The sequence below is a fragment of the Lipotes vexillifer genome, unplaced genomic scaffold (genome assembly GCF_000442215.2).
Source record: "Lipotes vexillifer unplaced genomic scaffold, Lipotes_vexillifer_v1.1 scaffold1007, whole genome shotgun sequence".
Classification (NCBI taxonomy): Eukaryota; Metazoa; Chordata; class Mammalia; order Artiodactyla; family Lipotidae; genus Lipotes; species Lipotes vexillifer.
In genome coordinates, this window is record NW_006782358.1 from 835236 (window position 1) to 851204 (window position 15969).

At 39.8% G+C, this 15969-nt stretch overlaps 1 protein-coding gene across 1 annotated transcript; it reads right to left on the bottom strand.

Moving 5' to 3' along the window:
* Window positions 1–2208: 2208 nt before the first annotated feature.
* Window positions 2209–11160, bottom strand: LOC103089351 (uncharacterized). Its single transcript, XM_007455254.1, has 4 exons — window positions 11059–11160; window positions 9658–9690; window positions 9077–9141; window positions 2209–3731 (listed from the first exon to the last, which is right to left on the bottom strand). The coding sequence occupies exons 1-4, from the start codon at window positions 11099–11101 to the stop codon at window positions 3570–3572; spliced, it is 303 nt and encodes a 100-aa protein (XP_007455316.1). The 5' UTR covers window positions 11102–11160; the 3' UTR covers window positions 2209–3569.
* Between the last annotated feature and the right edge of the window lie 4809 nt (window positions 11161–15969).

Consider the following 15969-nt stretch of genomic DNA (forward strand, 5'->3'; position numbering starts at 1 on the left):
CCCCAAGCCCCTGGCAACCACCACTCTGTTTCCATGAGTTTGACTATTTTAGGTACCTCAAATAAGTGGAATCATACAGTAGTCATCCTTTTGTGACTGGCTTATTTCACTTGGCATAATGTCTTCAAGATTTATCCATGTTGTAGCAGGTGTCAGAATTTCCTTTCTTTTTAAGGCTGAATAATCCACTGTATGTATAGACCACATTTTATCCATTCATCCATCAGTGGACACTTGGGTTGCTTCCACCTTTTGGTTGTGAACAATGCTGTCAAAAACTTGGGTGTAGAAATAACTGCTCAAGTCCCTGCTTTCACTTCTTTTGGGTATATATCCAGAAGTGGAATTGCTAAATCATGTGGTAATTTTATGTTTAATTTTTTTAAGAACTGCCATACCATTTTCCACAGAGGCTGCACTATTTTACTTCCTACCAGCAATGTATAAAGGTTTCAAAGTCTTCACATCCTTGTCAACACTTGTTATTTTCTGCTTTCTTTGGATAGTATCCACTCAAATCGGTGTGTCAGAATCCTTACCTGAGTGCTTTATGAGCCATTATCAATTGATCAGAGTTGACAAATGAGATGAAAGCCATTTGTTATTCCTAAACTGTGATTGTGAGATTTCTATACTTTTCAAAGTGAAATGACTGAAGAATTTACCATGTGGGGATAGTCACAGTGTTACTGATGCCATTTGTATACATGGCCCGCTGTTTGAAATGGGGGAGAGGAGGAGGACACCAGGAGAAAGGACACCAGGGCTGCCATATGCAAATTTGCCAGGTGATGGAGGTTAGGCCTGAGAAAGACTCTGCATACAACAGCAACTGGGGGACATTCTGAGATCAGCCCCAGGCAAACCATCAAATCCAAGAACTGGGGGATAAGGGAGTGTGAGGGCTGTCCCCACATCCTGGCTTAAGTGGTATGAGGATTTCTTTTCCTCTTCTTTATTCTGTTTTCTTCCCTCTACTCTTTACTTCTTTATTGGCTATGAATCCATGCTTTGAAATATCCATGTTTCATAAAAAAGGGGAAATGGAATATATGTACACTAAATATACATTATTTGCTTGCATGTGGATGAAATATCTCTGGAAGTATACATGTAAACCAAGAACAGTGGTTGTCTCTGGGAGGGGAACTGGGAATCTAGGAGACAGGATGGGAGAGGACTTTTCTTTTTATATATCCTTTCATATGTTTTTATTAAAATTTTGACTGTGGAAATATATTCCATCCTCTTTCCAATGTGCATTTCTGAGGTGCTGAGACCAGAAAGTTCCAACTCCTTCCCAGACTCCCTTGAAGCTGGGGATCAAGAATAAGGTTCTGCCAATTGCATGTGCTTTCAGGAGCTGTAAAAGATGGAAGTGGGTGAATGCCATCTTCCTGCTGCTTTAGGCTGCGGTTGCTGACAAGCAAAGTCATGGGCGTTGAGAGGCAACTGTGGTATAGGTGGTGACAGCTGAACACTTTGTTCTAGTGCCCAGTCACCAGCTTCCTGGGTGCTGCCATGAGGTAGTTATGGTAGTAAGTTACCTCCTGATCCTACATGCTGATCCCTGGATCGAAGCTATATGTGCTGGTTTTGACTTCAATACCTTCAGTAGCAGCCTCCCAGCTCCCTGAATTCCTGATAAAGACAGAGGCTGTAGCTCCCCTGGCAGGCAGGTATTGGAAATTGCTGGAGCATTCTGGAAGTTGTGCCTAGAGACCCACCAGGAGTTCATTCCCCTCATCCTTCCAAAAGATTCGGTAAGCACTGCTTCTTATTATTCCATTCTGCTTAAAATACCTATTGTGGTTTCTATTTCCTGCAATGGAATTGAAATGGAATATTAAACATTTAAATAAAAATTAGAAATGAAAGTCATCACTAAAAAAAAAAATTTAATTCTCAAAAAAGAGTAGTAGTGCCACCAAAGTTCTTGAGTAGTGTGCTACCAAAGATTCTTGGGCTTTATTTTTTTTAAAAACCCTCACTATCTTGGTAAATCAACTACTTAATGAGTACCTATTGGCTTAATAGATGAGGTAATTTAACAGTTACCTTGTCAGATTAGAAATAAATGTCTATATGAATATGTGAGAAGGTTTGTTTGTGTGTGTGTGTGTGTGTGTGTGTGCGTATAAAGAGACAAGACACAATTTATGTTTCCAATAAAATCCTGGCAGTAGAAGACATATCCAAACACTTCTTGTTCTTCATTTTTATTTAACTCAAAAATAGCTAATAACAAAAACATTTAAAAAATATCTCCAACACTTGACTTTCAGTCATTTTTGGTTGATGACACTTGATTATTTAGTTCTTGCTTATTTCCAGCATGTAGTAACACATATATCATAAATAAATCTCTAAGAGTCTGCAGCAAGCTTTAAACCTGTATATTTATATCCTAATCAAAAACCATGATTTAATTATTAGTTTTATATCTAAATATTTTTCTCCCACACAGAAGCTTATTAACTAATAACCATAAATAGGCTAGCTATTAACTGGTTTTCAAGGAAATGTCCAAATATGGCACATATATACAGGCTGCATATATGCTTTTATCCTTTACTACTCAAAATCTGAATGTCCGTAAGATGTAGAGTGGAGTTATATCATAAACACATTTAATTCAGTACATGAGATCAGTGAAAAGGAAATGATAAGGAATAAGGAAAATAACAATCAATCTGGCAATTATACCACCTATTCAATGAATGGATGCCCTCAAGTAAACCAAGATGAGTGTTGTCAGTCTGGCGTTCCCTCAGTCACTGTAAGTTCATATTTGTCTCTTAGAGGGCAAGCATCTTGCAAGGCTAAGTATCATTCTAGTGTTTAAAGTTATGTGTTTTTTTCTACAAAATAGCCCCTAAACACCAACTTCCATTGTTCTTCAACGGAAGAGACAGTTACCTCTTCCAACACTGGAGGAAAAACTGGCTGTCGTGGATGGAGATTTCCAATATGGCACCATTCTAAAGGGCTTTCAAGGATAATCTTGAGACCCCATTTTATCTGATGTGCCGACATTAGAAGCTAACCCCTGGATATGATGCAGCTCCACTGTAATGTAAATTAAAATGCCATGATTTAAAAAATGCCCTAATATTGTCAGTATAATTTCATTTCCAGTTTAGTTCCTTCCTCACATTTAGCACAGTGTGTTTCTGTGATGCTCTCCTGGTGCCAGCACTTCAGAATGTTATCCATCACTGGCTGAGAAAAATCTCATGATGAAAAGATTAGTGTGTCATAAAATCTGAACAAAAAAGCTACCAAAGTTGATCAGTCTCACTATGATTCGGGATAAGATTTTCAATTAGCAAATGGTGTGACTGAAGCAGAGAGTAACTGTTTTGCTACACTCGGAGCTCCCAAGGATCTTCTTTAGCTTTTCTTTCCCTGGGTTTCTAAATTGGCAGCTACATTCTACTTCTTAAACACTTGGCCTTAACCTCAGCACCGCCCTGGTTCAGTTTCTATTTTTAAAAGCACCATTCTAATGGAAATGTCCCTGCTCTGAATTAAGCTGCTGCTGTGAATTTTACCACTAGCGAGAGCCATTATGTCATAGAGTTTAGGTTAATTTGGTAGGTATCGATTTCCTTGACTACGACTTCGAAACTTGCTTCAGCTTCTTCTAGCCATGGAGGATTTCTACCTGGGCTGTAGGTGAGGGTAAAATATCCCATGGAGAACTCCTTCAATAACCACATTTGGAAAATCTGAAAAACAAAAGTAAAACTGCTTTTCTTATGTACATCAATAAAACATACGTGCATCTCGTAGAACGAAACAAGGTAAGGCCTAGGCACAACTCAGGGAGCTGCATCACCATACAGTTTACCCTTGTTTCGGATGTGCCATCAGTCATGCTGCTTCGGCCTAGAGCCACTTGAGTGTACCACCAGGCGCTGCAGGAATGCACGGCCAGATTTGTAGCTTATTGATTTAAGGGATGGATGTTCTAATGGTTGATGCTGCTAGGCCCCAGCTCTTTATCTGAATGTTTTCTCCCAAGGAAGATGGATTACACTGGCAATTCAATTTCTAACAAAATCTCAATATACTTGAAGGAATTCCAAGATTTCTACTGGGAATACTTTGCTGCAGTTTTTCCGCTGTGGTTTACAGTGGCGTTTAATCCAAGTTGTCTTGAGTATGCTTGTTCTATTATACTAGCTTCTAGAGAGCAGGAGGACAGGGGCCTGCCTTCCTAACGTAAAAGGGCAGATTCCTGACAAAAGCCACACTTGTCAAACTTGAAAAATCAGCTACATTTTTATAGGAAATGCAAAGGAAATTCAGAGGTGTATGTTATGTTGTATCTCGGTTTAGTCATCACAGCAGGTAAAATATGAACAGATAACTTGAACAGGAGAACCAATCTATCACACGGTTCAGAATTTTCATTTATAAACTTTAGTCTGCACATAATTATATCTAGGATTTAAATAGATATAGTTATTATATAAGGAAATTAAGTGGCCCAATACTTTGAGCTTCCAAATAATATGTTCACTGATTAATTCAACCTCTACAGAGTACCTACTACATAAAACCACTTACAGGGCGATTGGACCTCATCAGGCTCTTGGAGGAGAGGGCTCAGGAGAGGGCGCTGACCAGGTGGAAAGTCTGTGGCAGGCAGGAGCCTGAGGCTAGGGTAGCAAGTGGAGTGGCTGTAAGGGCAGGGGGGCAATTCAAGCCTGGTAAGAATGGACAGGAATTCTGGCTTTATCTGAAAAGCAATGAGAAGCTACTGAGGGATTTCAAGCAGAGTGAGACAGCAATGAATTGTTTTGAAAAGACGACTGTGGCTGCCATTCAAAGAGCGACTGGAGCAAGTTCAGAGTGGTGATGGATTTGATGGTACTAGGGAGGGATTTCATAACAGTACCTACTTAACAGGCTGTTGTAAAAATTGATGAATGAAACAAAGTGCTTGGACCTGAACTTGGCACATGGTAAGTACCAGCTATTATCACATACCAAGCATTGCCTAATTACGGGGAATATAAGTAAGTAACAGTGCCTGCCACGGAACTTACATGCTAGTCAGGGAGACAAGTGAATAAACAAATAAAATGTGTTTTTAAAATATCTCCAATACGCAAGTACTCAATTACTTTTGTTTGATGACACTCACTTGATTTCTTAATGTTTGCTTTTACCCAACATGAAGTCACATAACTTTTAATAAAACATATCTTTAAAAGTTTGCAGTGGACTTATACCTACATACTTAGATACTGATCAAAAGCAATGACTCAGCTAAGTTAATTTTAATTCCAAACACATTTCTCACACGCAGACGTGTATTGATACCAATAGCCATAAATGAAGCTGTTGATTAATTTTCAATAAAATGCCCACATTAGACATATTACATGCATCAGCATATATGCATTTATCCTTTACCACTCAAAGTATAAGAGTCTGCTTAAGGTTAGTGATATCATAAGCTTATTTAGTATAAACATTTTGATCCAAATCAGTAAGTTCAGCAAAAAGGACAAAAAGGAAAATAACATGAAATACTTTGGGTAATTCTACAGCAGTGGTTTAAAGGCAAGGAGAAAAAATAAAGCAGGGCACGGGGCCAGAGAGTGATAGGGGACGGGAAGGTTAAGAAGGACCTTTGTGCAAAGATGCCATTTGAGTGAAGTGGTGTAACAGCCAGCTGTGAGGGTGTCTGGATGAAGAGCAATCCCACAGAGGGAACAGAGCATGCCCAGGCCCTGTGCTCACCGTCCAGCAAGCGCTAAGCATATGCTAGATGCTGGAGATTTAGAGCGTGAAGGTGACAGAAGGAGAGAGGGAGAGAAGGCAACACAATTTGTGATCATTGTTCTAAAGGAGGCAAATAGGGCGCTCTGATAAAAGTGAATGCAATAGAGATATTTTATAATGAGGTCCACCAACTAGTAACTGATGAGATAATCAGAGGTCTTCTTTTTTTTTCTCATCTGTTACAGTTTACTCCACTCTAAACTGGATTTTGGCTTCACTCCATGTATCATTTGATACAATGACCATCACTGCTTAAATTACTCAAAAAACTGCCCTTGCCTTTGCTTCCCTTTGAGAGGTGATGAGAAGGAATGTGATTTGGGAAAGGTTTTGTTGGTTTTCATTTATTTTTATAAACATTTATTGTGAAGCTTAAAAAAAAAAAAGTAAGGGGGTGGAGGGGCTCTTGGAGGCTACTTGAAAGGAGAGCCAGCAAAGGCTCCCTGAAGCTGCACCTGAAAGAGGAGAGGGCCAACAATGTGTGAGGACAAGAGGGTTCCAGGAGGAGGAAACAGCAAGTGCCCTGCAGGAAAACAGTTCAGCGCATCTTAGGCCCAGAAAGAACTGCAGTGTGGCTGGACCAGAGTGTGTGAGGGGGTCCCGGCAGACACGTGGGCCAGGGCCAGCCCACGGGGGGCCTTGTCAACCACGGTGAGAGTCTGGGGTTCACAGAGAGGGTTGGGATGGAGAAATAGTACTGTGACTCAGCTGTATACTCAAGGCCATCAAGGCCACAGCAAGGAGATTGTTCCAAAGAAAGTAAAATGAGAAGAGCAGAGGGTCTAGGACAGCCTTCAGGAGAGCTGCCAGAGCCTGAAAGAAAAGCAGGGAGGTGGGAAAGCCAAAGGGAGATGGTGTTTGAAAGAGGGAAAAGTGGTCACCAGTGGCTAAAGTTAATGAGAGGTCAAGGAGGAGGACTGAGGGAAGTCCACGGAGTTTAGCCACACTGCAGTCGCTGGGGACCTGAGCCAAAGTTATTTTGAATTCCCCAGAAAACTCAAAATGAAGGCCAAAAAGCATATGCTAAGAGAATAATGTTTTATTTTTCACATTTTACATGAGGATAGTGTTTAACTGTCAGAATTTTAAAGACAGACACTCCTCTGACTTTTATGGGTGTCAGTGTATCTGTGAAGGTACTTCCAGATTCTGTAGCTGGAACAGAAAGCTCAACATTTTGTTAAGAGGCCTTAGAACATGAACATGTGATGCAAGTAAAATTTATCTTTAAATTAAATGCTAAAGAGTTGCAATAATATATCACTAGTATAACACTTCTAAGACAATAGGAATTTGATTTATGACATGGGCTCAGCCAAAGTTCCACAAAAGGAGATGTAGTGGCTGGCTCTCTCATACTTCGTTCCGTCCTTTACGTCAAACTCATGATTGACATTTACTCTCAAGGAGGAATCCCCTTTCTGTGCAAGTTGTTCAACTATGTCAATATTCTACCAATGAGCCATACCTCTTATTCTTTCTAACTCCAGACATTCGCCCCTGAGGCTCTTTCCCAGAAAGTTCCTCCTGTTCTTCGTGGTCAAGCCAAGTGCACAGCACATGCTGCTTAAGAAGCTGGATGAATTGGATTTAAGGATCATGAAATATCTGCCCTCTTCCAGAAAGCATCCCGGCTACTCCAGTCCACAGTGATCGTTCTACTCTCTACACTTTTATAGGAATTTCAGTCAAATGCTTAAAATATCTGAGAAGAAACAATACCTGGAGAAAGTACTTGTGGAACCATTTTTAAAAGCTAGTAAGAATACTTCATAAAACACTGCCCCATACAGAGTGAAGTAAGTCAGAAAGAGAAAAACAAGTATCATATATTAACGCATATATGTGGAACCTAGAAAAATGGTACGGATGAACCGGTTTGCAGAGCAGAAATTGAGACACAGATGCAGAGAACAAACGTATGGACACCAAGGGGGGAAAGTGGCGGTGGGTGGAGGTGGTGGTGTGATGAAACTGGGAGATTGGGATTGACAAGTATACACTGATGTGTATAAAACTGATGACTAATAAGAAACTGCTGTATAAAAAAAAAAAAGGAAGTTCATTTGGTTGAGGAAAAAAAATCACTGCCCACTTAATCTAGACTAGGTTACATCATGAATATTTGTTAAATGTAACATCTTGTTAACATAATATCAACTAACACACCAGGCATATTTCTTACACATGGGAAGCAAATGTTAAAGAAAGGGGATTATTCCTCACTGAAGGGATTTTATAGCGAAAATACTACGAGACCATATTCGTGTGTGGTTGTATAGCAAAGGCAGCTTTCTTCTAGAATGGTCCCTCAACAGAGCAGGGCTGTGTCCTAGTCGGCCTTCTTTAAATTGATAGCTAAGTGTGTGATCTGAGCACACAAGCATCCCTGCCAGAGAACAGTTCCCTCTCTCTTGCTGGTGATAAGGTTTTATTGTCAGAATGTAGGAATGGTGTCCATAGATAATTTATCTATTGCTATTTAGTTGCTATGCTATTTAGTTACTCTCAGAAACAAAGGCTGAAAATTCACTATATGCAAAGAGCACAGAAGGAGAGATTAGGCAAAAAGGGATCCACCCACCAGACCTGTGAGACTGGGCAAATCAGGGACCTCCCTGAGCCCCAGTTTGCTCAGGAGTGAATGATGATACCTGCCCTGCCTATTTCATAAGGTTGTTAAGGAAGTTAAATGAGCTAATGTCTGAGAATGTACTCATGAAGAGCTGCATATCAGAATAGTTTGAGAGGGACTCTGAATAATTTAAATTTCTTGGCACAAAGAAAGGACTCGGGCGTAAATTACATTTACGCTTAAATTAATTCATTATACTTAAAGATACAACTTTAAAAATGTGTATCTGACTGTCAAAGATGCTGTAATCTAAATGGAAATGGAGATACACATGCAATGTATATACACAGCTTTTGGAAAGAAGCATTTTAAAAAAGGACCGGAACCTTGGATTCAAGCCCTAGATAAAAACCAGCAGAAGCCAAAATAACACCACCCCCCAAATTAAGGACAATAAATACCTTTCCCTCTTATTACTTTAATTCAAAACAGCCTGGCAAGAGAGAAAAAAAATTACATTTCCTCCTGAAAGGCCTGCCCCAATTAAAATTCTGAATGTCTCTTACACCAAGAGCACTGGTTTATTGGCAGATTATTAAGCCCTGGCCAATGTCACTCTGTTAGACCTGTATTAAAAACGTGGTTTATGTGGTGTAGGGTCAGATCAGTAAAGAGCTGTTAGCAGATGACAGGTTTGATTACCGCTGGCTGCAGGCAAGACGTATGGATCCCTGAGGAACAGCAGCACCGGCTGGTGGGACAGTTTGCTGGAAAGGTCAAGAACAGGCATGTCAGCATCAGGGGACGATGGTAAACAGAAAACACTACAAACTAGCTTTGAGGGGATCAAACTGCTGTGCGGGGACACCTCAAGGTTTATGTATCTAACGGTGCGGGTGAATAATAGCAAGCAGAGCTGGAGGAACAAACCAGAAGTGTGCTCAGCTTCCAAACATGTATTTGTGGAATTTGAAGCAGATATACAATCTATACCATAAATCACTGCTGCAAAGTGATTTTTTTAAAAATCTTGTAGTACGATTATTGATGAAATGTATTCTTATTACTTGTATGAAATAATGTAGGACTTTATTCCTCTAGCCTTAAATAGAATGGTTACTTCTGTAACTTCCCATCAAATATTTATCATCTTAAAATCAATTTTCTAGCAAAGGTTTTCAAGAAAACCTTGACTTGAAACAATTAGATGATGGTAATTAAATGTTTAACAAAAGCTTATTCTTGGTTTGTATAACTCCTGACTGACTGGTGTTTGTTCTTACCTTGACTCTTCAGATTCTGTCTCATCAAAAGATCTAAATTTTTTTTAAAAAAGAAAAGAAGACCATAAAAGTTGGGTCAGTATTTATGTCAACAAAGGAAGAAATAGCCAGTATTCTTAGCGCTCTGAATTGGGAGACATTTTGAAAAGAGACTTAGGTATTTTCACAGAGTCACAGCGTGGCTGATGCCTCATTCTAAGGAACTCAAAGGCTGCAATATTCTTGAATTTCAATTTTCCTGGAGATGACTCAGAAATCCTATGGTTTTGCTTTTGGACTTATATAATGGAGAAAAGATTTCACTCATTTCATTCCCACTATCTCTTTTTAAAAAATACACAACTACATATGAAGCCCAACCACCCAGCAAATGCACCAAGTTGGAACAGGAAGCACTGACCACGCACATGACTTGGTGAGTGCGGTGTACGATTCTTGTTCTGAGGTGACTGAAAAGTGGCCCCGAGTAAACACTGCTGGTGAGGGAGCTGTGACAGGTGTTAGCCTCTCATCCAGCGGATGGCTGGGTTTTAACACAACTTTGGGTGTGGTTAGCTTGAACATCTTGTAGTTAGTGCGAGTCAGGCAGGTCTGGAGGCAGCAAGAAAATGGATAGAACCCCCTCCCCAACTTGGATCTGCAGAGAGTTTGTGATGACATGGTTCTTTGTAAATAGATTTAACATGTAAGAGATGTTGCCGACTGCCTTCGGAGGCCAGATCAACACAGGTGCCCAGAGCTGGGCGAGTGGCTTGTTTCAGAGTTAATTCTTCAGAAGAACTTTCCCCAGTTGCTGCTGATATCAGACGTCTGGTTTCTTGGTAGAGAGGGATTAGGATCTGCAGCCCCCCATTTAGAAGTTCCTGAGGGAGAGGCAGCAGGACAGTGGGGAAAGAACTTACGCCAGAGGCCTGGGCTCTGCCAGCTACAAGGCAAGTGATCTTAGGAAAGCCACTTTATTCCTGTGTCTCAGTTTGCTCAACTCTAAAATGAAGCGAGTTGGATAAAATCACTTCTAAGATCATTTACAGCTTTAAAAATTATATGAATAAATGTGCCAAGGGGATACAGACTTTGCACAAGTATTCACAAATAAACATTAGTCTATAAATAAGCTATCTAGATTTATAATTCCCATCATGTGACACCATTCCATATAAAAGTATAATTTAGAAAGTCAATTCTTCAAGTTTAAACCTGAATTAATGAGCGTTGGTCACCTGGCCACAAGACTCAGGAGCAATTCCTTTGACTACAAGCAGGGGGCGAGCGAGTGCTGTCCCAAGCCAAAAGAATGGGTGTGGCCAGGTTGGCCCTCCGCACCACCTGTGTTATCTATTAGGCCAATAAGTAATTGAAAAGTAACTTAAGATACATGTCCAATAGGTAAACAACTCTTACCCACAGCTCTCTGCCTTTGGTAGAGAGGGCAAATGTCGCACATTTAGGAAATCAAGAAACAGTTTGGGAAGTTCTTCATTTTCTAAAATGACAGCCTGTGAAAGCAGAAAACAATTAGAAAGTGAAGTTTGCTAGGCAATCAATCAAATAAACTATTTTGAAAAGTCATAACCATCCATCAAAGTTCTTACCAGCATTATTACCCAAAAGCAAAATTACCCATTTCACCCACCAAGAATTTAGGCCAACACACATGTTATTCAGTGTCAGCAAATGCTCCATTTTATCTATTCTTTCACCAAAGCAGCACTAACGGAGCATCTACTATATACTTCAGATGCTGACGGGGGGCAAGACAGCCAGGCACCAGGTAGACACAGTTCCTGCCTTCATGGAGGTACTAATCCAGAATGAGTATTTAAAAAACCTGGGAACATCAATAATACTGCTAAGATAGTTACATCAAGTTTTCCTTATTTAGTGAGAAAGTGATCTGAAATTGTGTGTGTGTGTGTGTGTGTCTATCTACAAGAAACCACTACTGTTCAGGAAATACTATACATGGCTTTTTTAACTGGAAGATTTAGTCAAGATCCTTCAGCTAACACCTGTTTCAGCAATAGGATCAACTGACATTTATTGCTATTTGGACAGCTCCACTTAAAGGGTCAGTAACAGTTTCACCACTAAGTGTAAATCAGTGTATATGCTGAAAAAAAAAAATCTATAGAGTTCTTCCATTTAGGGAGCTCTGCTAAATAGCTGCCGTAATGGCATAACCATGTCAGATCTCAGATATCCAAATTATGCAATTTCAAGAAGAAATCTAATAGAAAACTGTAAGAGTGCATTTTCATATATATTTATTTTTGAAAGAGTCTGCCAGAGCAATGATTATACATTTGCTCCCCCTGCCCTTTTTTTTTTTTTTTTTTTTTTCTTGCGTTATGCGGGCCTCTCACTGTTGTGGCCTCTCCCATTTGCGGAGCACAGGCTCCGGACGCACAGGCTCAGTGGCCATGGCTCACGGGCCCAGCCGCTCCGCGGCATGTGGGATCTTCCCGAAACGGGGCACGAACCCGCGTCTCCTGCATCGGCAGGCGGACCCTCAAGCACTGCGCCACCAGGGAAGCCCTCCCCCTGCCCTTTTTTTTACAAAGACCATGGGAAAAGCATCAGACGTTGTGCAATAATCTCTAAAATTAATGTAACTATTCTTAAGGGTCATTTTTATAATTTACCATGGCTTTTTTTCCCCCCAGTAAGTACATATTGTTTAAAAAAACAATGAGAATTGATGGACATATATACACTACCAAATGTAAAATAGATAGCTAGTGGGAAGCAGCCGCATAGCACAGGGAGATCAGCCCTGTGCTTTGTGACCACCTAGAGGGGTGGGATAGGGAGGGTGGGAGGGAGGGAGGCACAAGAGGGAAGAGATATGGGGATATATGTGTATGTATAATTGATTCACTTTGTTATAAAGCAGAAACTAACACACCATTGTAAAGCAATTATACTCCAATAAAAATGTTAAAAAAAACCCCCAAAAAACCAATGAGAATTGATGCTGAAATGTCATTCACTCAGCTGATCAGGAACAGCTATGCAAGGTGATGCAAAAGATACATAACACATGAAAAAGGTCAAATTGTGTGTTTCTTATATACACATAATTCTATATAATGTATTGTTTTTAGCCATAATTTACACCTGGAGCTGCCCCATTTCTCACCATGTTTTGGAATTCTGTTACCCAGTTCAGGACATATAAATGGAATAAGCTACTACAGACATCACCAGTGCTAGCACACTGACCTCTGTACTATACTAGTGCTCAACTGTCCTGCTGTTCAGTCCCTGGAGAGGGGTAATCTGGAGATCCAGCCTTGTCTGGGGCTCTTACTATTCCTTACATGGCCATTGTACCCACTGAAGTTTAAGAAATAAAAAAGAGGAAAATAAAGATATTTGGGTTAATACCTTATTCATTAAACAAATATTTACGGAGCACCTATTATGTTAGGCACTGGGATATGGCAGTGAATACTACAGGTCAATAGAATGTGGGCTGGTGGAGAAAATTAGTGATAAACAAGTAAACACACACATAAGTTAAACTTGCCTTAGTACATAGTGACAGAGAATCTGCACTCTCTAAATGCCTTTGCATCCATCCCTCCATCTTTCTAAAATGTTTACTTTTTTCTTGATTATAAAGTAGAAAAATGAAAAATTCATAAAATGGAGAGAAAAAAACCCCTCCCCTATCCAGGGGCATTCTTCCATTACTATTTCTGTTTCTTTCCTTCAATCCATTTGGCTTTCATCTAAATTTTTATCTATCCGAGAATATTTTGGGGGTGCCCAGAAGGTCATTATTTCAGTGTCCAAAATCAAAGGTTCTAGGAATCATGATGCATATGAATGAAGTTCCAAGGAATTTTTTTTTGCCATAATGCAAGTTGCAATGATTATCAGCTTGTACTTGTAGATATCTATTTAAGAGGATAATACCTATTTGAATAATAAAGCTTAATGTTGTAACAAATACAGAGCTGTTCACCCTGGCAATAGTTTTAATTATGTGAACAAGTGGTAGTTTTCAGATTAAAAAAAACAGGGGAGGGGGTAACCATTATTATCTCCACCCCCATCTTTTAAAATAAATTAAATCAATAACAAGTGTGGGACACTTTTAATGACCTGAACTACTTAATTTCCAGGATCTTTAGACATGTCATCCATCACTGCAGCATGGAGGAAGACATCTCTTGAGTGTTCGGGGGGGGGGGGGGGTTACTTTCGTTTTATTAATGCAAGATTTAGGGAATTTTAACAAGGTGAATTGTTTATTTGCCTTGACAGATTGGCTTACAATGCACTGACTACATCTACAGCGTGATCATTAATGACAAAAGACAGGCAAAAAGCTGTTTACACTGCAACACCGGGACGGGAATTAATCCTGCTCAGCCTCCCCAGAGTACTCCAAATAGATGATCATGTTGTTTTAGGTCAGATATACTAGAAAAAAAGAATATCGAAAACTTCAAAAATTTGTGAGTATTTTTGTTAAATTATTATTCTCAAATAATATTTTCTATAAAACAATGACCAATGTGGATTTCAGGATTTACAGTTGTAAGAAAGCAGCATTGACGGGGGGAGGGTGTTAGTCAAGCTTTCGGTTATGCGGAGGGAATATCTCCTAAACTGTGCTAAGAAGGCTTGTAAGAAAATAATTAATACTTAAGCCCAGAGACAGAGTATAATAGAGTAGAATTTACCTAATTTAATACATATGTATAAGTGAAATGACTGTCATTAGTTAGTACCACGTTCCATGAGTGACCCATCAGTGAAGTGGGGCCTCACAACTGTTTCATTTAAAACCTCTTCAGTTTCTTGAAAAGCTTCCGCTCAAGAAGAACCACTCCTTCTTGACGCTGCACCCTGGGCCATCCCACATGCTTGGGACCCAAGTCTGGTCTAAATCACCGGACCTATTCACTAGATAAGCTTTTGATTAAAAAAAAAAAAAAAAAAAAAATGTAGTATCTCATTAATAACATTCTATGTTATTTACATGTTGGAGTAACATTACAGATATACTGGCTTATTACAGAAAAGTTCATTTCACTCGTTTCTTTTTACTTTATTTTTGGCCGCGAAGCATGTGGATCTTAGTTCCCTGACCAAGGATGGAACCAGCGCCCCCTGCAGTGGAAGTGCAGAGTCCTAAAAAAATATATATATATATATATAATATATATAAACAACATTTTAAATATCAAATAATATTTCCCTGTTTTAGCTTGCTTATCTTTATTTTTGATTTATCTTCAATGGTAAATTGAATGGTCATTTTCATTCTTTACAGAGGCAAGTGGTGTAGTGGGAACATGTAGTTTTAGAGCAAGACCTGGGTTTGAGTATCTCCTCTGTCTACCTTAAAGGTCACTGTGAGGATTAGGTGATGTCTCCAAGAGTCTCTGGCATGCAATTAGCATTCGATAAATGTTAATTCTGTTTCCTTTGAATTTTTTTGTTGTATCAATTCTCAACCATCTATTTTATTGGTTTTGGAGGTTTGGATTATTGTCTGTCTAACAAACAGAGCTTCTTAGTCCTCTACGATTCATGGATCCCTTTGAAAATGATGAAAGCTGAGAATCTTGCTTGCTGAAAAATACACACACATATATAATTGTGCTGCCAGTGGTAGGGGGTCCAATAGGCCCCTGACAGCCCAGCCAAGGATGCCTGCTTGTAGCTCTGATGTGGCAGCAACGCTGCTGGGCACACTTTTCATTTGGCCTGGAGCCTGAAGCACTGCTGGGCCCGTGCTGGATGCCAGCTCCCCAAAGGACACGCTAGCCTTCTTGTTTCAGTTTTCTACCTCTTTGTCAATTAGAACCCCGCTGGAGTGTGTGCTGCCTTGCTATTAGAATTCATGAGTGCTTTCAGCTTTAGGCTGTGGTTGAAAATATTTGTCTGGCCGTGTCTGGTGAAGGATTTTTTTCTGAAAGTCCAAAATCTACTGCTGTACCGGATTTAGAAAGCAGTTCATATTTATGGCTTCTACGTCTTCTAAATATAACTCTAGAATTCAATAAGCTGTGGTGTTGAAGGTTCCCAAAGTTAGCAAAAAAGGAGGGAAAGTAAGATTTAAACTCTATTTCTACAGAGTACAGCTGATGAAGCACTAGTACACCACACCTGTTATGAGATGGGAACCACTGGGCAGTGATAAGGTCCCAGGCCTGGTGCTTTCTAACTGATTAACTAATTACTCTGATGGTAGAGTCCTGACACTGCATGCAAGTTGGAATGCATGGCTGGGTAGCTAATTTGCACAGTAAAACGTCAGAATTCAAAATGAGCATAACAAGTTGAACAAAAAGT

Bases quoted from the DNA above. Each gene is read 5' to 3' on its own strand.
- LOC103089351 (XM_007455254.1), bottom strand. From the start codon at position 11,101: ATGTGCGACATTTGCCCTCTCTACCAAAGGCAGAGAGCTGTGG. The intron at 9,691-11,058 runs GTAAGAGTTGTT...AAAAAAATTTAG, and splicing joins CCAAAGGCAGAGAGCTGTGG to ATCTTTTGATGAGACAGAAT. The intron at 3,732-9,076 runs GTAATCAAACCT...TTTGTTTTTCAG, and splicing joins CGTCTTGCCTGCAGCCAGCG to ATTTTCCAAATGTGGTTATT.